Consider the following 20,498-nt stretch of genomic DNA (forward strand, 5'->3'; position numbering starts at 1 on the left):
CGTCCATATAAACCATCCCACTGTAATCCACAGGGGCTTTTAAAAAATTATTCCAATATGTCATTTAAAAAGACAGAATTCCATATTCACTAACTGCTAAAATTGAAGACATATAGGTAATTTTTTATATAGTTTCCAGCTTATTGGAATAATTTCCTTTGTATTCTCAGGTAATCTCAGAAATTTAATGATGGATCCTTATACATTCACTAGAGCTCCTAGTATTTCCAAACAACTCAGTGTTGTTTCCTCAGGCGTGATGCTTATAATTAGCTGGTGAGCTGTAAGGCAGGTAAAATTAGCCATGTACTTTGCAATTCAGAAATGCCAGCAGCTCACATTAATTCATTATTACTCACTGCACCCGTTTTAAACACTCTGAAGCTTTCAAATTTCTGTTGCATTGAGATCAGTGCCATGAAAGGAAGGCGACTGAGTTTAATGATGCAAGGTCACTTTAAAATTCCTTTTTCTTTTTCTGCAGCCTTGCTGAGATTTTATACAGATGTCAGGCATCAGAGTATCCGCCTTAACTTGGCAGTATCACTTAATTACGGGGATGGGAATAAATTATTCTGTCAGTTATACACATCAGTCACTCTTTTCTTTTTAAAAGCTAACATGATTTCACTGCTCTCTCAATTTGCAGAGCATTAAATATTTTGCAGAGCAATGGACTGTATTTGACTTATGATGTAGTGTCTTAAAAAGAAATATGAAATGTGCAGTGTTAGAATGTCTATGCCATCTGCTAATTTGCACCAGTCCTGTCTTTTTGCCTTTAAGCAACTTCGTTTGGAATGATTCTGATATAGGTCTACAGTCCCAGATCTAAAAGCCCAGGAGCTTAAGAATTCTGGTATTGCTGAATTTTAGAAAAGTATGATGCATTTACTATGTTCTGTAAAAGAGCCCAGAAAAGCCTGGTATACAGACTAGAATTGAACACATTAACATTTCTGCAGTAAGATTTATGAATATTTACACTATGAGGGTTAAATAAAATTTTTCAGTTCAGGACAAGTTTTACTGTCCACTATGTTTCCTGTAAATTCATATAAAACATTTCCAATTTTCAGAGCTTTTGAATGAAGGAATTGTGAATAAGAGATTGTTGCATTGTACACATGAATAGTAAAGAAATGCCATTGACAAATAGACCTTCTCAAGTAAAGAAATACATACACACAAATATGCATGTATATTGGAGAAGGCGATGGCATCCCACTTCGGTACTCTTGCCTGGAAAACCCCATGGACAGAGGAGCCTGCTAGGCTGTAGTCCATGGGGTCGCTAAGAGTCGGACACGGCTGAGCGACTTCACTTTCACTTTTCACTTTCATGCATTGGAGAAGGAAATGGCAACCCACTCCAGAGTTCTTGCCTGGAGAATCCCAGGGATGGGGAAGCCTGGTGGGAGGCCGTCTATGGGGTCGCACAGAGTCGGACACGACTGGAGTGACTTAGCAGCAGCATGCGTGTGTGTATGCACAAGATCCATAAATACTTTGGGTCTTTTTTTTTTTTTTTTTTTTTTTGCTAATTGATATTAGCAATGCTTTCTCTCTGGGAGAATGGACCACTCCTTTCCTCCCCCAAAAAAAGAAAGAAAGAAAATCCAAGAAATTATTTATACCCCTAGAGAAAATGTCAAAGGGAAACAGAATTTTTGTCAGAGTAATGGTAATTACTAAAGGAATATATCTTACTAAATCACTAAAGTAATATATCTTAATCTAACTCACTATCTCTTCGCAGCAGGATAAAGACCCTAACATGAGAACTTCAAGATATTTTAATTGAAGGACTGTCTGTCTGTTTTTTGGAGGGGAGGACTGAGAGGAGGTACAACCAGCACTGAAACACCAGAGTTTTGAAACAGTGAAGCTGTGGTCTTGTTATTCACTGAAACAAGACTCACTCTTCAACACGATAAAGCCTTTTATAACTAAACATTAATCTGATTGGAAAGAAAACTGCTTTCCAAAACAAGTATCTGACATTTGGCATATTGCCACTGTTAAAAAAAAAAGAAAAGGAGAAATAAGCACACTTTCTAAGTTACTAACCTTTGTTGGCCTGTTGAAAAGACAGGCTCCACCCCCTCTCAGTAAAAAGTCTCTATACTCCAAAATACTGCACTTTGAGAACTTTCTGGAATGAGATACCCTGAGAAAATAAAGAATCAATTATGTAAAAAATTTACCCAAAACAGTCATCAAAGAAGAAAATTAAAACCTTTGAATTAGAACAAAATGATCACTCTGGATTCACGTGAAGTGAAGTAGCTCAGTTGTGTCCGACTCCGCGACCCCATGGACTGTAGCCTGCCAGGCTCCTCCATCCATGGGATTTTCCAGGCAGAGTACTGGAGTGGGTTGCCGTTTCCTTCTCCAGGGGATCTCCCCAACCCAGGGATTGAACCTGGGTCTCCCACGTTGCAGGCAGACACTTTACTGCCTGAGCCACCAGGGATTCATGTGATTCTGCACAAATTTCGACAAGGCATTTATGTTCAAACTGCCAAATAAGTGTGTGTGCTAGAGCCTGTAAAAATAGAAATCCAAAAGAGGTCACAGATTTGGGAGGCTAGGTTACAGCCTCCTTAGCAGTCAAGCCCTTTTGTGCTCAGACTTGATTTTTTGAAAAGTTCATCCCCAAACTTCATCTAGGCTGTAGAAATGTGGTCACTTTATTTTCTCTGTCTCAATAAAGATGGAGAAGGCAATGGCAACCCACTCCAGTACTCTTGCCTGGAAAATCCCATAGACAGAGGAGCCTGGTAGGCTGCAGTCCATGGGGTTTCTGAGTCAGATATGATTGAGCGACTTCACTTTCACTTTTCACTTTCATGCATTGGAGAAGGAAATAGCAACCCACTCCACTGTTCTTGCCTGGAGAATCCCATGGACACCGGAGCCTGGTGGGCTGCCGTCTATGGGGTCGCACAGAGTCGGACATGACTGATGCAACTTAGCACCAGCAGCAGTAAACATAGGGCTTCCTTGGTGGTGCTAGTGGTAAAAAAAAAAAAAAAAAAAACACCCACCTTCCAATGCAGATGTAAGAGACGCGGTGTGGATCCCTCGATAAGGAAGATCCCTGGAGGAGGGCATGGCAACCCACTCCAGTATTCTTGCCTGAAGAATCACATGGACAGAGTAGCCTGGCAGGCTATAGTCCATGGGGTCACAGAGTCGGACACGACTGAAGCATTTAACACGCACATAGTAAAGATAAGCACTTTCTTTTTATTGCCTCTGAACTAAATAAAAGGAGCTTAGGAACCTACAAGATTTTACTTTGGAGGAGGGAATTGTGAGAGTCAATTGATTAAAGATACTACATTGCAGGCTTTAGCAACAGAACTGAGGTATACAAGGAAACCCTAAAGAGATGTGTTAGACTATGTATGTTTTTATATGTATATACACAATCAAACCAGAATTAGGGTAAGCTCCTTCTGAATTAGAATTAGGCAACAGCTCCTTATTCTCAACTTACTACTTGGTAATATCCATGATTTTGCAGGAATATAATAACAAAAGGAATATAATATAATAACTTCTTTGTAAGTTAATTAACCAAATTTCTATCACTATGTCAGTACATGCTGTGGCTGTAGGGTGTAGTTGTTAGTGTGTCCAATTCTTTGCAACCCCATGTACTATAGCCTGCCATGTTCCTCTGTCCATAGGCCAGGCAAGAATACTGGAATGGGTTGCCATTTCCTTCTCCAGGGGATCTTCCTGACCCAGGGATCAAACCCATGTCTCCTGCTTGACAGGTGGATTCTTTACCACTGAGCCACATGGGAAGCCCATCAGAAAATACACACTAAGTTTAAATCGTTTTATTATATCCTATGGAGAGTCAGTCTAAAAATTCATTTAGGAATTGGAAGTTCAGAAGACCTCTCTTGATAGAACCAATATTATGAATGGTGTTACTTCAAAAAAGCCTGATTAAGCAACAATGTTGCGAAACTATGGTACAATAGAAAGGGAAGCCTCAAAGTTAACAGTCAAGTTTGAGCTAATTTCTAGAAACATGAGCCCTAGAGTAGCAGGCATAATGGCTGAGTCTCTCTTCAAGCCTTCATGCTCACACACCTCGTGTTCCCCTGAGCTGGACTCCTGGTGGGGAAATCAGGAAGGGACTCTGTAAAAGTAGGTCAGGGAGGGGGCAGGACCAGAAACAGTGATGTGTTGAGCAGATGTCTGACATGGGCACGGGAAGTGGGAGAGAGATGAGTGAGGAACTTCTATTTATAGGGAGGGGACTCTAGCTTAGGAGGCCTTGGGCAGTGGCTGCAATGGGGCAGAGGTCCCTGGGAAAGACTGTGTTTCTAGGCCTTGGTTCACAGATGTACTAGCAACCCAGAGACAGCTGCTCTAGTTTCCAAAGAGGAGTTAGGTGAGGAAATGTTCAAATGCCTATCAATAGAAGACTACCTAATTTAGTCGTGATAAATCTATCTCAATTTTTTTAAGTCTTATTGATTATGTAAGGAATACAGTACAATTTTATTACAGTAAGTATGTCTATTTATGAGTTCCTTAAAATATAAATTGTTGTCTAAATGGGTTTTCACTGACAGTTAGACAACCAGCTTTTATCCTAAGTGTACTAAAAAATTAATACAACCACTAAACTTAGAAGCACTTAATCATGTGCTTCCTTTAATGGTTAATAGAAGTAGAAGCAGTTACTTTATTTTACTTTTATTACCAACTTTAAATAAAAACCTCAAAGTACAAGGTGAACCTGCTATTTCATTTTTTTTAAATATCAGATAATGAATTACTGGATTTATTTTAAGGCTTAGCTTAACAGACCAGTATCTGAGAGACTGTAGCTGATAATAGATACCAATTTCAGTAATACATCACATGCAGGTACAATGAAAATTTACCCTGTTTCTTCCATGATGCAGCCACCCCAGGATTCTGTGCAGTCACATTCTAGTCCAGTGAAACAATACAAAGCAATGGAAGAAAAGGGAAACAACAAAAGTCACATCTTTAATTTGCATCATAGCTCTTAAAATAAATTCCTTATTACCAATTCCATGTCAAATGGGTACAGAACATGATGTCTCACCAAACAAAACCTATTTCTTTCTCTTTTTTTTGTTGGAAAGGAAAGGTTGCTTTAATCAGGAAGCCAGACACTTGGGGAGAAGGCAGACTCATGTCTCAAACCAACTCTGAAGATTCTGCTTGGCCATGGCAGTTTTTTAAGGGAAAAAGGAGAAAAAATTTCAGTGAGTTCTGAGGGCAAGAGGTTGGATTCTGCATTGTTTCCCATTGTGTGCAAACTGCCTGACTCCTCCTGATCTTTCTTCAGATGCTATCTTGCCCAGCTGATTTGCCTGCAGGATTGCTAAGGGGCTGCTGGGGGTGGAGAGCTAGTCATTTTTTAACTCCTTAATTATTCATTGCTAACTTCTTTAATCTAGGAAAAGAATCAACAGCAAAACCTATTTCATTTAAATTAATATTTCTTTTTCCTTTCCAACAAGTATAGCTTGCCTCCTAAGACAACGGCTGCAAGAAATAAAATTGTGCCTCTCTTCATTTTTGTACCTCAGAGAATTCAATTCAGTTTCTAGTTTAAGGTTTAATGGAAAGTACTGTGGTCCAAGATAGGCGTCACAAACTAGTGTTCTAGTCCAAGTTCTATCTGATGAGAGTTTCATAGGCAAGTGACTTAGCATTTCTTGGGTCTCAGGATTTCCACCTCTAAAATGGGAAGGCATCTCTGTGCCCATCTCCCAGAATGGTTCTGGGGCTCACATGAGATGGTAGCCTGTGTTCTCTGGGAACTACAAAGCTCTGCTGCACAGTTCAGTGAGTCCTCACTGAAGTCCTGCTAACAGAGCACACTGGACATTAGAGAAGAGAATTCAATCTGCTATAGTCAAAGCGAGGATCAGCCAGAGGCTTGAAGAACACTAAGCTAAAACATACAGTAAAAGAGAGCAATCTAAAATAGAAATGTCAAATCATCTAAATGAAATAACAATCATAAACTTAACACAGATACCACAGATGGACATATGGACAGTGTGACAGGCTAGCCTTTTCATTCATTTTTTTCTTTTCTCTTTGCTGTGATAGACAAAGATATTTTTAAAGACTTCCAAATGGATTTTTAAAAATTCACAATTCAGAACTAATCTATCTGAACAAACAATTCACAAAGGAATAAAGAATTTTCTAAAGGAAGGAAGTATGCCTGGTATTAGTAATGAACCCTATTGCTCACCCTTCTCCATCATATGACTCAGTGAGATCTCTTAGCTGCCCCCAGCACTGGCTTCTTCTTGGTTCCAGGTTTTTCAAACAAGGTCATAAACCTGGTCCTACTCCTTCTGATTTTCGGGCATTGATGCCAGCCAGTGAAACCTGAACCACCTCCTTTAATGCGTACTCTGGGAAAGCAAACACTCTGAGCAAGAAATTAACAGATGAAAGTTTGTGGAGATTTGCTAAATGCCACCAGACTTAATGTACCCATAAAGTGATGACCTAATAGGCCCTTAAAGGGAATCGAGACACCCTGGATATAGATTTTATTTCAAGTTTCCATAACACTATCCATTAATGACAATTATTTGATAGTAGTCAAAAAGATATAAAGCATAGGATAATGTTAAGGTAGATATTTATCCTTTTCTTCTTTGGGGAGGGGGTGGAGAAGGACACCTTTATCCCTAGCATCTGATATTTTCACAGAGGAGAGTAGATTTCCAGTTGATTGGAGTGAACACCTCAGTCTTTTTTTCCACAGGATCACATCGTGGGCTTCCTAGGCACTTTGGCCTTCTGCCACAAAAGTGTATTATTAATAGAAATTATATTTTACTATTGTATTGCTATAAAGAGGAATATAATCCAAGCTGGATTTTATACTAATTTTAAAAGAAATTTAAAATGTTCAAGGACTCCCCTCAAATTACTGTGGGCCTTTAACACCTCACCTCTAGAATCTCAGACTTGTCTTTCCATCTGCCTCTCCTCTGGCTAATGAGGAAAGTGATATCCAGTAGTCACTGGCTGTGTTTTCCTACAGGATGGGATTTGTGGCTGTTTCTACTCCATTGAGGCCCTGCCAGCTCAGTAGAGAGGAGTGTTATCCTCTCTCACCTGCCCCCAGGATGGGATGCCTGTACGGGAAGCTACTCTAATGTTAATGATGGCACTATGTTGGTAAATTTCATTAGGGTTTAAGCTCCTTTTAATTCCAGATCTTTTTTTCTGATCCAGCTGAACTTGTGATGGAGCTCCACTGACATCTTGTGTCTGTATTCAACTGATCCCACAGGCTGAGTATTCACCTCTAAGTACCCCAACATTCTGCAGTATGAGAAAGAGCTGATCATCCTGAGAAAGGATGATTTTACAGACTTTGAAAGGGACATTTCGCCAACCCACACAAATTAAGAGTTATCTTAAATTACTCATTTTATCATTTGTTTAGGGGAAGGAGATATACCACAGTTAAGCTATTATGACTTAGGAATGAAAAATATTTCTTTTTTGACCGGACATGCATTATACAGACAGAATGGCACATGAAAGTAAGAAGGTCAGTGTACATACTTGGCTTTCTGCTAGAAGGTTCCCATTGGATTCCAAGGTTTTGAGCCAGGCTCTGCGATAATACTTGTGCCACTGCCATTGGAAGACCATACTGTTTTTCAGAGTTGAAAGTGTGTGGGAAACATTTGAGAGAGGGCACAAAGCTAGTTATTATTTCTTAATCATTACCACATATCTTCTCAGTCCCCTAAGTAGAGCCTCACAGCATCAAAAGACGGCATATGCTCCTTATCACTTCTTCCTTGCAACTGGGCCCAAGAAGCAGAAAGTCTCTCTCACTATGTGGCATCTCTCAGAACTTGATGTTTTCACATGGAAGCATAAAATCATAAAAGGCTGTACCCCATTTCACTTCATACCAAACCGAGAATAAATTCAACTTACTACAAATCTGTCAAGAGAAGTCTCCACTGAATGATGGCTACTGGGATAATCTAGTACCATTATATATTCAGGAATTGACCAAGGTTTAGATTTAGTTGGTTCTACTTGGAGGGTGTGTTAAACCTAACATGGGCAGAAGAGCAGATAATTCTTTAAAAAGTCCTAACAGAAGGATTAACAAGATTATAGAAACTTATATACAGAGGCCAAGAAATTTCTGGGCCAATCTTCAGTTTGCATCTGCCTGACAAATAGGAAAAATTATCATTATGATATGAAACAATAGCTCTTTTCTAACACCAAAGATCACTTTGGGTTCTATTTACTAATACAAACCACTTACACTATATTCTCAATGTCATTATCATTCTAAACAGGCCTGAGAAGGGATGTAAACTAGGCCACAGGGAAGAAAGAAATCAGATGCACAGATAACGCTCTACTTTAGGAAAATTGATAACATTTACCTCATTCACACCAACTCCCCTTGTGCGAGAACAGACACCTCCAAAGTAACTCAGGCTGCTCCTCTTATAGTGGAATGTCACACGCCTTAGGAAAAATAAGTGCTATTAGGAAACCAATGTAGTGACCATTATATTTCAATTTTATTCCATTAATAGTCCAATTAATTCCATTAATTCCAACTTTATTCTATTAATATTCAATTTCAATACATCTATTCTCCTACACTGAATACTCCAAACCAACCTTCCTTCGGGAAGCCAAAAACTACATTTTAAATACTTCTAAATGTATGTTATCATAAACACCTTTAATGTTATGTTAAATAATCTCAATTGAGTCAAAATCAATTGAGCACCTAAGCACCACATACTGGCACAGAAATTGAGGCACAAAGATAGAGACCACAGTCCTTGATATTTTTAGTAGAGACTATCTAGTAGTTATACAAAATATTGACAACTGTAAATTGCTGATTAAACACTGAGAGAAAAGCAAAGAGTAACAGGAGAGAATAAAGAAGGAAGAAGGACTTCAGCTAGTTTGATCCCAGGACAGAACCTTAGAGGACTGTCTGAAAACAGCTTAACCACCAGTGGGGAAGTGAACAACTTATCAGAAGTAAACAAGATATCCCCTTTCTTTAGTGATGGAACATCAATTTTACTCAATAGTTCATTTCAAAGGACTATCTTTCCTAGACTCTCTTACAGCTCATTGTGGCCACTGTGATAAAGATCTAGTAGATGATTTGTTAATGAAATTGATACACGCATGTTTTCAGGAAATCTACTACAACGGGTTAGCTGGAGGGAGGGTCCTTTCACACTTCTCCCTGCCTGGCATTCCTATTGCCTGTGATGAAGGCTGGAGTGTCAGCAGCTGTCTTGAGTCATGAATTGACCTTGAGGATGGAAGGTCTGAAAAGAGGGAAGTGCTCTAAAAGTAGATCTCATGACTGTGGAACCACTGTTTCAACACCGGGCAGCCTACTTCTGTGCTTCTTAGGTAACAGAGGAATCAACCTCAATCTTGTTCAGGATAGATTTACTAATATATAACCTAACTGCTAACAATAAAGGGATAGAGATCAATATCAAGCCAAGGGCTGGGAATACATACGAAATGAGATGCACAGCATCAGCATGCTGTCTGATACGCTGTCGGTATTTGGAGAATTCGTGGAGCATCTGCACAAGGTTGGTGGTGATGTCAATGTGATCCCTCTCGGTCCAGGTCTCTACAGCCACCAGGACAACCCTGGTGTTAAGCTGCTCCTTGTAAATCTGAGGGTAGACAACAGGACAGGTGCAGGAGGAAAACACTGGGTCAAACATGCACAATCAGTGATTCAAAGTCAGCGGAGGGACAGGAGGGGAGGTGAGAGGAGAACACGAGGTCAGAATTAGCTCCTCAGAGAGAATCTTCTTTTCCTTTCTCTTTTTCAAGAGCAAAAAAAAAAAGGAAGAACAGTCACAAAGTTCAGCCTCTTGGACAAAGTTACTTCAATCCCCAATCAGCACTTTTAGTAGCCAGCATCTCTCTAGGGCATCACAGTCCTAAAGTATGGATGTAAATTCAAATCAAGGTTCAGCAAAATCACCCTTCCAAACCTCAGGGAATAACAGGTTGGAGTCTGATACACTCGCTCTGAGTACGTGTGATATGATCAGTTATTCCTGCAGGACTGGAACAGATTACTAAATCCTTGGACAAGCATTAACGCCAAGGTTGGCTTATCCTTGGAATCCTTGTTATATGAAAAGTAAAATAACACCGGAAGAGAAACACCAATTTGAGGCCAAAAAGAAGGAGGAGCAGACTTACATTACCGATGTACCTCTCACTACAGGGTGACATCACTCACAACATTTAAATTGTAACTTTCTGCTCTTTCTCTCCTTTTGGCCCAGTAGTTAAAGAATTCACTCATGTAAGCAATTTTGATGAATGTTTTGTCCTATTTTCAAGCTAATTAAGAAAACAACGGATGACTTTAGAACATACTGAAGAAAGGAAACACCATCATGTCTAAATTAATCTGACACTATAATGATTTTACAACAAGAAGTGAGTTAAATGTAATGTCTTTGAAAAAATAGTTGGTCGACTTCAGAACCTTGTATAACTCAAAATAAAAATGACACATTGCAAGATGTGATTCTATTCAATCATGGTGAAATGACAAACACTAAGATTCCACCAAGTAAATAGATAGGGCATGGGAAAAGTGAGGTTTAATATTCTCTTTTTCACATCCACTTATACTTATCCTCTGAGAAGACTGACAAGGGCTGAAATTAAAGAAAATTAATAAACCCAGTGATAACTGGCTTTCAGAATTTCAATCTTAACTCTATGTGACATTCTGTTACCCTCTACCCATATTATTCTGTTCAACCGTTCCTGTGCTAAGTTGCTTCAGTTTTGTCTGACTCTGCAACTCTATGGAATGTAGCCCACCAAGCTTCTCTGTCCATGGAATTCTCCAGAAAAGAATACTGGAGTGGGTTGCCGTTTCCTACTAAGGGGATCTTCCCGACCCAGAGATTGAACCTGGGTCTCTGCAGCTTCTGTATTGCAGGTGGATTCCTTACTGCTGAGCCACCAGGAAAGCCCAACTGTGCCAACTAGGTACTATATGAGTGTTTAGATGATTAGAGGCTTTTGGACTGTTTAAATTTAAGGCAAAAAGGAAGGCAGTTCTTTGGAAAAAATTAGTATCATTTAGATATTAAGCAATTTATAATGTTTTTCCCAGTATATACAATAAATATTGGATAAATATATATATATTTAGCTTACAAAACAGAACTTTATGTTAGAACACACAAAATATTATGCTGTTTATTTATGACTATTCAAATTGAATTATTTATTGGAACATAAAGAATAATATCCACACTCATAGATTTCCTATCAGAATGAGAAGAGGAAAAAATGTCAATATGAACGATTTAGGGATTAGAAGCCTTTTTTAAGAAGATATATATTTTACTTTTAAATTAGCTCTATTTGGGAACTGCACTTAACTTTGTCATCTAGAAATACAGTCTGAAGCATTCTCATAGGAACACTAAGAAAATAAATTTGGGTTCTTTTAAAAAAATTTTTGGACTGCCTATATTCACCAAACATAATCCACCTCAATCTATTAGTTTTTTTCTGCTATATATTTAAGATGATAAGCTCAGCTGATTATTATTAACGAAGCCTCACTTGCCAAGTTTAATTTACACTCTGTTCTGTAGCTAATTTTCTCTATGTTTTGTCCTCCATAGACTCTGGTGAAAATAATATCCAGATATCACCCAGAAGCAACATCAACGCAACTTTGGGATCCCAAGAATAACTAACTCAACAATCCCCTGAAACTCTGATAACACTCTTCTTTGTGATTCAGACCAGTCTATAATTTCTTAGCCAGATGAGCTTAAGGATAGTATTTTTACTTTTGTCCCAGAAACAACTAAAGCAACAAGTAAATAATGGATATATAAACCATTCCATCTTGGAAAAACAGGTTCAAGAAAACCAGGATACTTACAGAATCCACAAGATTGACCACAGACTTTGCAAAGTTGTTCGCATGTGCGAGAGAAGAACGACACTTCTTATACTGGGGTCAGGAGGTGGGGGCGCAGCAGGGGGAGGGGAGACAAAGACCAGCCACTGTCAAACCATAATTTAATGACATATTTTCAAAATTCCACAAAAACAGAAATCTGACAGCAAGAGTAGAAATGGGAATTAAAAATACCAAATTCAGTTTGTGCTGTGTTTGGACACAGCAGTGTTCTTATTTTATTTCTCTGTTAAGCAGGAAGAGTATAACTGTCTAAAATACCCATGATAAAACCAACACAACACTGTAAAGCAGTTATCCTCCAATTTTAAAAATTAATTATTAAATTAATAATTTTAAATTAATTATTTTAATTTTTAAAAATACCCATGATGTTCTGGATAGTGGGGAGAGCCAAGTGATTCTGTGTGAGAAACTTCACATTTGAGCAGTAAGCTGCTAATCACTCTCGATGTCTAACAAATGCAATCCTTTTTAAATTTGTTACTTGACTTTACCAGTTTATCAAGAGTGTAGACCAAGAAATTTAATCCCTACAGGACACCCTTCTCACTTGAATTCAAGCTCATACAAAGATCAAGATTTCTTAGGCAACACTTTAGATTCAGTCCACACTATGGACTACATCTCTCATACATTTTAGTATATCCTTTCAGAAGAATACCTCCTCCAAACGAAGCCTTTTGCTTTTGACAGCTCAGAAGTCAAAGAAGAGACGAAACGTATACATGAAATGTGCCAACAGTATGGTTGTTTATGGTTATTTATGACCATTTAAGGAAATAAAGTAAATTAATAGAATAATTACATAACATCTGAAGGGCTACAGTGTTAGTAAGGAGTTCTTAGCTTAATATGGCTTTGAGAGGACATTTACCACAGGGGGATTATGCCTTCTGTTGAAGAAAAAGAAAAACATTTTTAAAACTACCAAATAAGATATGTACCATATCTTTAAAATTTGACTTCAATTATAATTATTAAAAAGTGCACTTTTCATAATAGTCTTTTTTTTTCTCCTTTGTCCATTTTTACACTATAAATTTGTCAGAACCCCTTTATTTCATTCTCTTTAATCCTGTTACTATATTTTTAAAATGAAGAGTACGTCTTAATGCTTATATATCTGATATAAAATTTTTATAATACTGAGCATACTGACAACCCATAACAAATGTGCAATAAATTAGTATTGTGTTATTAGGAGCATCATTAATTTATGGCTATTTATATTTATAATATTTGCTATGGTGTGAATATTTGTGTGCTCCACAAATTTATGCTAAAATTCCAAACTCCAAAATGATGGTATTAGGTGGGATCTTTGACCAGTATTTAAGTTATGAGGATGGGGTCTTCATGAATGGGATTACTTTTAAAAAAAGTATCTAAAGAGATCCCTAGTCCCTTCCATCATGTGAGGACACAGCGAGATATTCTAACAGGTGTTTTTAAACTTAGCACAAAGAAGCTGCTGTAAAGAGCTCAGCATTTTAAGTTGCCTAGCAAATTACACAAGCTGAAAATTTTCAAAAATATATTTGAAAGTAAAAGCAAAGGCTCAACATTAAGTCTCTTGTGGGTGATTAAATATTTGGAAACTGGATAGAGGTAATGGATGTAAAACTAAATGTCACTGAGTTGTACACTTAAAAAAATTCCTGACATTAAGAAGCACTTATGAAAAAAAGAAAGGGAAAAAAATATTAGTTGACATCTATTCTAGGGCAATGGTGTAACACACCTATTCAAATGAATTTGTTTTGCTTCTGAACATTAATTTGTCCTTTTGGGAAATGTTCTTTTATAGTATAATGAACATGGAAAGTATGACTGGCAAGTTAAAAAATGAGAACTTCAAAAGTCTATCAGAATGTGATGTTTTCATTTATTTCATATTTGTAACTTCCACCTCTTTCTTTTTAGAAAGATCACTCTGCCTGCTGTAAGGGGAGTGAATTAGAGAGGGTCAAGAATGGAAGAGAGATCTGTTGGGAAAGTATTGTAATAGTCCAGGTTAAAAAACAATGAAGACAGGACACCTGCATAGGATGTGGAAGATAAGGAAAGAGAGTAAAACATTTCTCTGAGGTTTTGAACTGGAATAGCTGCGGTGGAGTCAGGAGTGTGCCATTTAAAATGATGAGAAAGACTAGGGGAAAAGCCATTTAGGACTAAGGAACCAAGAGTTCTGATTTATAAATGTTACATGTGAGATGTCTACCTAATATTGAAGTAGGCAGTCAGTTATATTAATAGAACTATGCAACTCAGCAGGTTAGAGTATAAAGTTGAGAGTGATGAATTTAAGTCATGATATAATTTAAAAACTTAGGACTGGAAGTGGTCACTTGAGAGAAAGTTATAGAAAGAAAAGAGAGCCCAAACCAAGCTATGGGGCATTCTCAAAATTCTAAAGGCCAAACATACACGTCTAAGAAGAAAATGGACAATGACGTGAGACAGCTATTGTGTCATAGAAGCAGAAAGATGAAGACAACATTTCAAATAGGGAAGAATAACCAACTTATCCAATGCTGCTGAGAAAACAAGTATGACAAGGAAAAAGAGTGACCACTAGGTTTATTCACTTGAAATTCAATATAATTGAGTTCCTAGGATTTACTAGGATCTATGATTAGTGTTTCCCCTACAACAAATATTGGCCCTCCTCAGTGAGGTAAGTTTTATTATCCCCATTTATAAATGTGGAAAGTGAGGCTCAGAGAGGATAAATAATTATCCAAGATCAAACAGCTGGAATTCAATGCTTACTCTGGGTCGACGTAAGAGATAAACTTGTTAACAAGTAATATAAAATAGTTTATGTACATGCTTAATAAATCATGATCATTGATGAAAAATCATAATTTGTTGGGGTACCTATAAAATATGTGTGTGTGTGTGTGCTAAGTCACTTCAGTCGTGTCTGACTCTTGGCAATAGTATGGCCTGTAGTCCATGGTTTTCTCCAGCCAAGAATACTGGAGTGGGGGACTTCCCTAGCAGTACAGGGGTTAAGATTCCTGGCTTTCACTATGGGGGCACGAGTTTGATCCCTGGTTGGGGAATCAAGCTCCCACATGCCACAGCCTATGGCCAAAACAAAAAAATACTGAAGTGGGTTGCCGTGCTCTCCTCCAGGGGATCTTCCTGACCCAGAGATCGAACCCACATCTCTATGTCTCCTGCATTGGCAGGTGGGTTCTTTACCACTAGTGCCACCTGGGAAGCCCCATAAAATATAGTGGCTTTTAAATAAGGAAAACCACAAGAGGTTTAAATTGAAATATGAGTTATCATTACATATTTTCACCTATTGACTTTTACATAAAGATATAGTAACAAGGTAGAAAAACATTTGTTTTTCATACACTTTAAAATATTTCAATTAGTTTTCTAATAGAAAAAGGTGTTTAATATTTACATTAATATTTAGCTTAAGCCGCTCAAAGAAATGTTTGCAGACCCCTATCAAGGCTATAATTGGCTCACAAATTAGACTCTGCCAGCCTGCTGCTAAAATGGTTTACACAAAATTGAGAGATTTTTTTCTAATTGAAAGCTACTGATAATATAGGATGCTTGTTCCAAATAAGATATCTGCATTTTTTCAGGAAGGCAATATTAGGTTACTCTGATTTTAAAGAAGGTATACTTGAAAGTAAATGTAGGCAAAATGTTTCTATTTCCTGCAAGAGTGAGAATTAATTATACACACAAAGAAAAATATGTAATCTCCATTTATGAACGAATTTATTTTCACACTTTCCGATTGCTGAGAATAATTTACATTTAAAGTGTCAAATTTGCTTCTCCTTTCTGAACAAGCACAATCCTTAAGATATTGATTTTTGAATGAAATAATGCTATTTTCAGCAACATGGATGGCCCTAGAGAACATCTTACTGAGTGAAATAAGTCAGAGATAGACAAACATCATATAATACCACTCATGTAGAATCTTTAAAAAAAGGTACAAATGAACCTATTTACAAAACAGACCGAGTTAAATATGTAGAAAACAAGCTTATGGTTATTTAGTGTTAGTCGTTCAGTCATGTCCAATTCTTTGTGACTCCATGGACTGTAGCCCACCAGGCTCCTCTCTCCCTGGGGTTTCTCAGACAAGAATACTGGAGTGGGTAACCATTCCCCTCCCCAGGAGTTCTTCCCAACCCAGGGATCGAACCTGGGTCTCCCAAATTGCAGGCAGATTCTTTACCAACTGAGCTACCAGGGAAGCCCCAAACTTATGGTTACCAGGAAGGAAAGGCGGGTAGGGATAAACTGGAAGATTGGGATTGACATACACACACTACTATGTATAAAATAGATAACTGATAAAGACCTACAATATAGCATAAGGAACTCTACTGAAGACTCTATAATGGTCTCTATAGGAAAAGAATCTAAAAATGAGTGAATATCTTGTATGTATAGGAATAACTGATTCACTTTGTGGTACATCTGAAACTGACACAATGTTGTAAATCATCTATATTCCAATAAAAATTATTTAAAAGATATTTGCTTTTTGAAAATAATTAAAATTAGAGCTTGATTTTCAACCTGAGGGTCATAGTTATGAAAATAAATGTGTTGTCTCATGCAGCACAAAGATTATAAGATGAGCACTCTCAGAGGGAAGACACTCTAAAACCCAACAGTAAACATCCAGATATTAAAAAACAGATGTCAGACTTTCCTGGTGGTCTAGTGCTTAAGACTCCATGCTTCTACTGCAGGGTGTACAGGTTCAGTCCCTGGTCAGGGAGGTTCCCACCTGTTGTGCAATGCAGCCAAAAACACTTTTTTAAATAGATGACAATTATTCTAGTTTAATTTTACTTTGACACACAAAATTTAAGAACCTGATCCATATTCTGATATATCCCTTATTAAGTATTCAAATTCAAAAACTATCTTCATCTCATATAAAGCACATCTTTTAAAAATAACTTTTCTCAACTCTCATTTCATGAATTTGTGTGGATCATAACAAACTGTGGAAAATTCTTAAAGAGATGGGAATACCAGGCCACCTTACCTGACTCCTGTGAAACCTATATGCAGGTCAAGAAGCAACAGTTAGAATCAGACATGAACAACAGACTGGTTCAAAACTGGGAAAGGAGTACCTCAAGGGTGGATATTGTCACCCTGCTTATTTAACTTATATGCAGAGTACATCATGAGAAATGCCGGGCTGGATGAATTACAAGCTGGAATCAAGACTGCCAGGAGAAATATCAACGACCTCATATACGCAGATGATGCCACCTTAATAGCAGAAAGTGAAGAGGAACTAAAGAGCCTCTTGATAAAGGTAAAAGAGGAGAGTGAAAAAGCTGGCTTAAAACTCAACATTCAAAAAATTAAGATCATGGCAACCAGTCCTATCACTTCATGGCAAACAGATGTGGAAAAAGTAGAAACAGTGACAAATTTTATTTTCTTCGGCTCCAAAGTCACTACTGTTGATGACTGCAGCCATGAAATTAAAAGAAGCTTGCTCCTTGGAAGAAAAGCTATGACAAACCTAGACAGCATATTAAAAAGCTGAGACATCACTTTGCTGACAAGGGTCTGTATAGTCAAAGTGAAAGTGAAAGTCCCTCAGTCATGTCCAACTCTTTGCGACGCCATGGACTACACAGTTCACGGAATTCTCCAGGCCAGAATACTGGAGTGGGTAGCCTTTCCCTTCTCCAGGGGATCTTCCCAACCCAGGGATCAAACCCAGGTCTCCCACATAGCAGGCGGATTCTTTACCAGCCGAGCCACAAGCAAAGTCCAAGAATACTAGAATTGGTAACCTATCCCTTCTCCAGCAGATCTTCCCAACCCAGGAATAGAACTGGGGTTTCCTGCACTGCAGGCGAATTCTTCACCAAGTGAGCTATCAGGGTTTTTCCAGTAGTCATGTGCGGATGTGAGAGTTGGACTGTAAAGAAGGTTGAGCACTGAAGCTTTCAAGTTGTGGTGCTGGAGAAGACTTTTGAGAGTCCCTTGGATGGCAAGGAGATCAAACCACTCAATCCTAAAGGAAATCAACCCTGAATATTCACTGGAAGGACTGATGCTGAAGCTGAAGTGCCAATACTTTGGCCTCCTGATATGCAAAGCCGACTCATTGGAAAAGACCCTGATGCTAGGAAAGATTGAGGGCAGGAGGAGAAAGGGGTGACAGAAGATGAGATGGCTGGATGGCATCACCGACTCAAAAGACATGAATTTAAGCAAACTCTGGGAGACAGTGAAGGACATGGAAGCCTAGGGTGCTGCAATCCATGAGGTTGCAAAGAGTTGGACACCATTTAACGACTGAACAATAACTCTCAAAAGAAAAAAAATTCTTATAAAATGACCCACTTATTTGGGACTGTTATGAGCTAGAATCCAAGTTGGTTTAAGAAAAGGAATCTATTTAGTTCTATTGCTCCAAAGCAGCATTTATGTAACTAGTAGAAATCTAGTAAGAACCTTCTATATAGCACTACTGCTGCTGTTAGGTTGTTCAGTCATGTACAACTCTTTGCAGCTCCATGGACTGTAGCCTGCCAGGTTCCTCTGTCCATGGGATTTCCCAGGCACAAATACTGGAATGGGTTGACATTTCCTTCTCCAGAGGATCTTCCTAACCCAGGGATGAAACCCGCATCTCCTGCTTGTCAGATATTTCCTGTTTGGCAGGCAGATTCTTTACCACTGACCACCTGGGAAGCACACTGTATAGCATAAGGAACTATATTTAATATCCTGTAATAACGTGCAATGGAAGAGAATCTGTATAACTGAATCACTTTGCCATACATCTGAAACACTGTAAATCAACTATTCAGTTCAGTTCAGTTGCTCAGTCGTGTCCGACTCTTTGCGACCCCATGAACTGCAGCACACCAGGCCTCCCTGTCCATCATCAACTCCTGGAGTTTACCCCAACTCAGGTCCTTTGAGTCAGTGATGGCATCTAACCACCTCATCTTCTGTCGTCCCCTTTTCCTCCTGCCCTCAATCTTTCCCAGTATCAGGGTCTTTTCAAATGAGTCAGCTCTTCGCATCAGGTGGCCAAAATATTGCAGTTTCAGCTTCAATATCAGTCCTTCCAATGAACACCCACTATACTTCAATTTAAAAAAACAGTAGAAATCTTCTTAATATATTTCTACTTTAGGCCTTATTATCATCCAATAATAAAGGCTTTCTTTTTTTCCATTTCATAGCATGTATTCCCTCCAAACTTATCAGAGGGAATTATAGTTCTTTTCTCTGGTTTCAAAGACAGATGTACTTTCTAATTCTCACTCTAATAATAACAATAAAACAAATTACTAAGATTTACCATTAAAAGACTGGTAACCTAAATAAGGTAACTTTATCACAGAATATAAATAATATTAGAAATATTCTATCTACAAAGCAATATTTTAAAGGTGGGTACTATTTTATTATTCATAAATAAAGACAAGATTATTTAAAGGCTTCCCATTTTAAAAGACATAAAAATAAATTCAAAATATATAATTTTCTAAATTAATCAAGCTTCCTATTTGTACAGTTTCTGAAATCTGCTCTTTGATTAATGGTTTCATGAATCTTCCTAACAGAGTCGTGGAACAAGAGATTGGAATCACAAGTCATGGGTTGGAGAATTTGTCTATCAATTACCAGCTATATGTGAATCCACTTTGTGAATTTAAAGGTAATGTATATATCTTAATTATTTTTTTCACTACTGTAAAAATATTGTACACTGGATGTTGGGAAAAGTTTAGGCTTCTAAAATAATTTTACCACATACCTAAAGATTCAGAAGACGGTAATAATCTCAAAGCTCCAATCAACAAATATAATTCAGATTAAAAAATCATCTTGGCATTTTAGGAAAATTAATGTCCTTTAGAAAGTCATATTTTAGCCTTTGTTATCTAAAATGGCTATTAGCACTTTTGGTTTTCTTTTCTATCACAAAAGATATGTCCTAAATTATACATAATTCTGCTTCCTAATAACATTCAAGCAATGTACTTAAAAGCTACTGGTTCAAAACATAAGTCTGTGTATCATACTAAGAGGGATGCTACTGAATAGCTTCATATTCAGCATAAGAATACTGGAGTGGGTTGCCATTTCCTTCTCCAGGGGAACTTCCCGACCCAGGGATCAAACCTGGGTCTCCTGCATTGTAGGCAGACACTTTACTGTCTGAGCCACAAGGGAAGCCCTATAATTGAGCCAGTACTTGGTAATTAATGGAAAACATCAGTTAAAGCAGAGACCCCAAAAAAGTTTAGATATAAATTAAATCAACATTTTAAAAAACATATAGTTTTAAGGGCTTTTCTGCTGATTAGAATTTCATATAATAGTCCCTTGGACAGCAAGGAGATCAAAACAGTCAAATCCTAAAGGAAATCAATCCTGAATATTCAATGGAAGGACTGATGCTGAA

The 20,498-nt window shown here is 37.8% G+C and overlaps 1 protein-coding gene across 5 annotated transcripts in view; it reads right to left on the bottom strand.

Annotated features, from left to right (window-relative positions):
* Positions 1–20,498, bottom strand: part of ADAM23 (ADAM metallopeptidase domain 23) — a 190,404-nt gene that overhangs the window by 46,351 nt on the left and 123,555 nt on the right. For all 5 annotated transcript variants that reach the window (XM_018060423.1, XM_018060433.1, XM_018060415.1 and 2 more), the window contains exons 10-15: positions 12,005–12,076; positions 9,580–9,743; positions 8,460–8,544; positions 7,609–7,699; positions 4,917–4,965; positions 2,071–2,170 (exon numbers count right to left, since the gene is read on the bottom strand). In XM_018060423.1, coding sequence (XP_017915912.1) covers positions 2,071–2,170; positions 4,917–4,965; positions 7,609–7,699; positions 8,460–8,544; positions 9,580–9,743; positions 12,005–12,076 — 561 coding nt within the window. The remainder of the gene's footprint in view (positions 1–2,070; positions 2,171–4,916; positions 4,966–7,608; positions 7,700–8,459; positions 8,545–9,579; positions 9,744–12,004; positions 12,077–20,498) is intronic.

The sequence above is a fragment of the Capra hircus genome, chromosome 2 (genome assembly GCF_001704415.2).
Source record: "Capra hircus breed San Clemente chromosome 2, ASM170441v1, whole genome shotgun sequence".
Lineage (NCBI taxonomy): Eukaryota > Metazoa > Chordata > Mammalia > Artiodactyla > Bovidae > Capra > Capra hircus.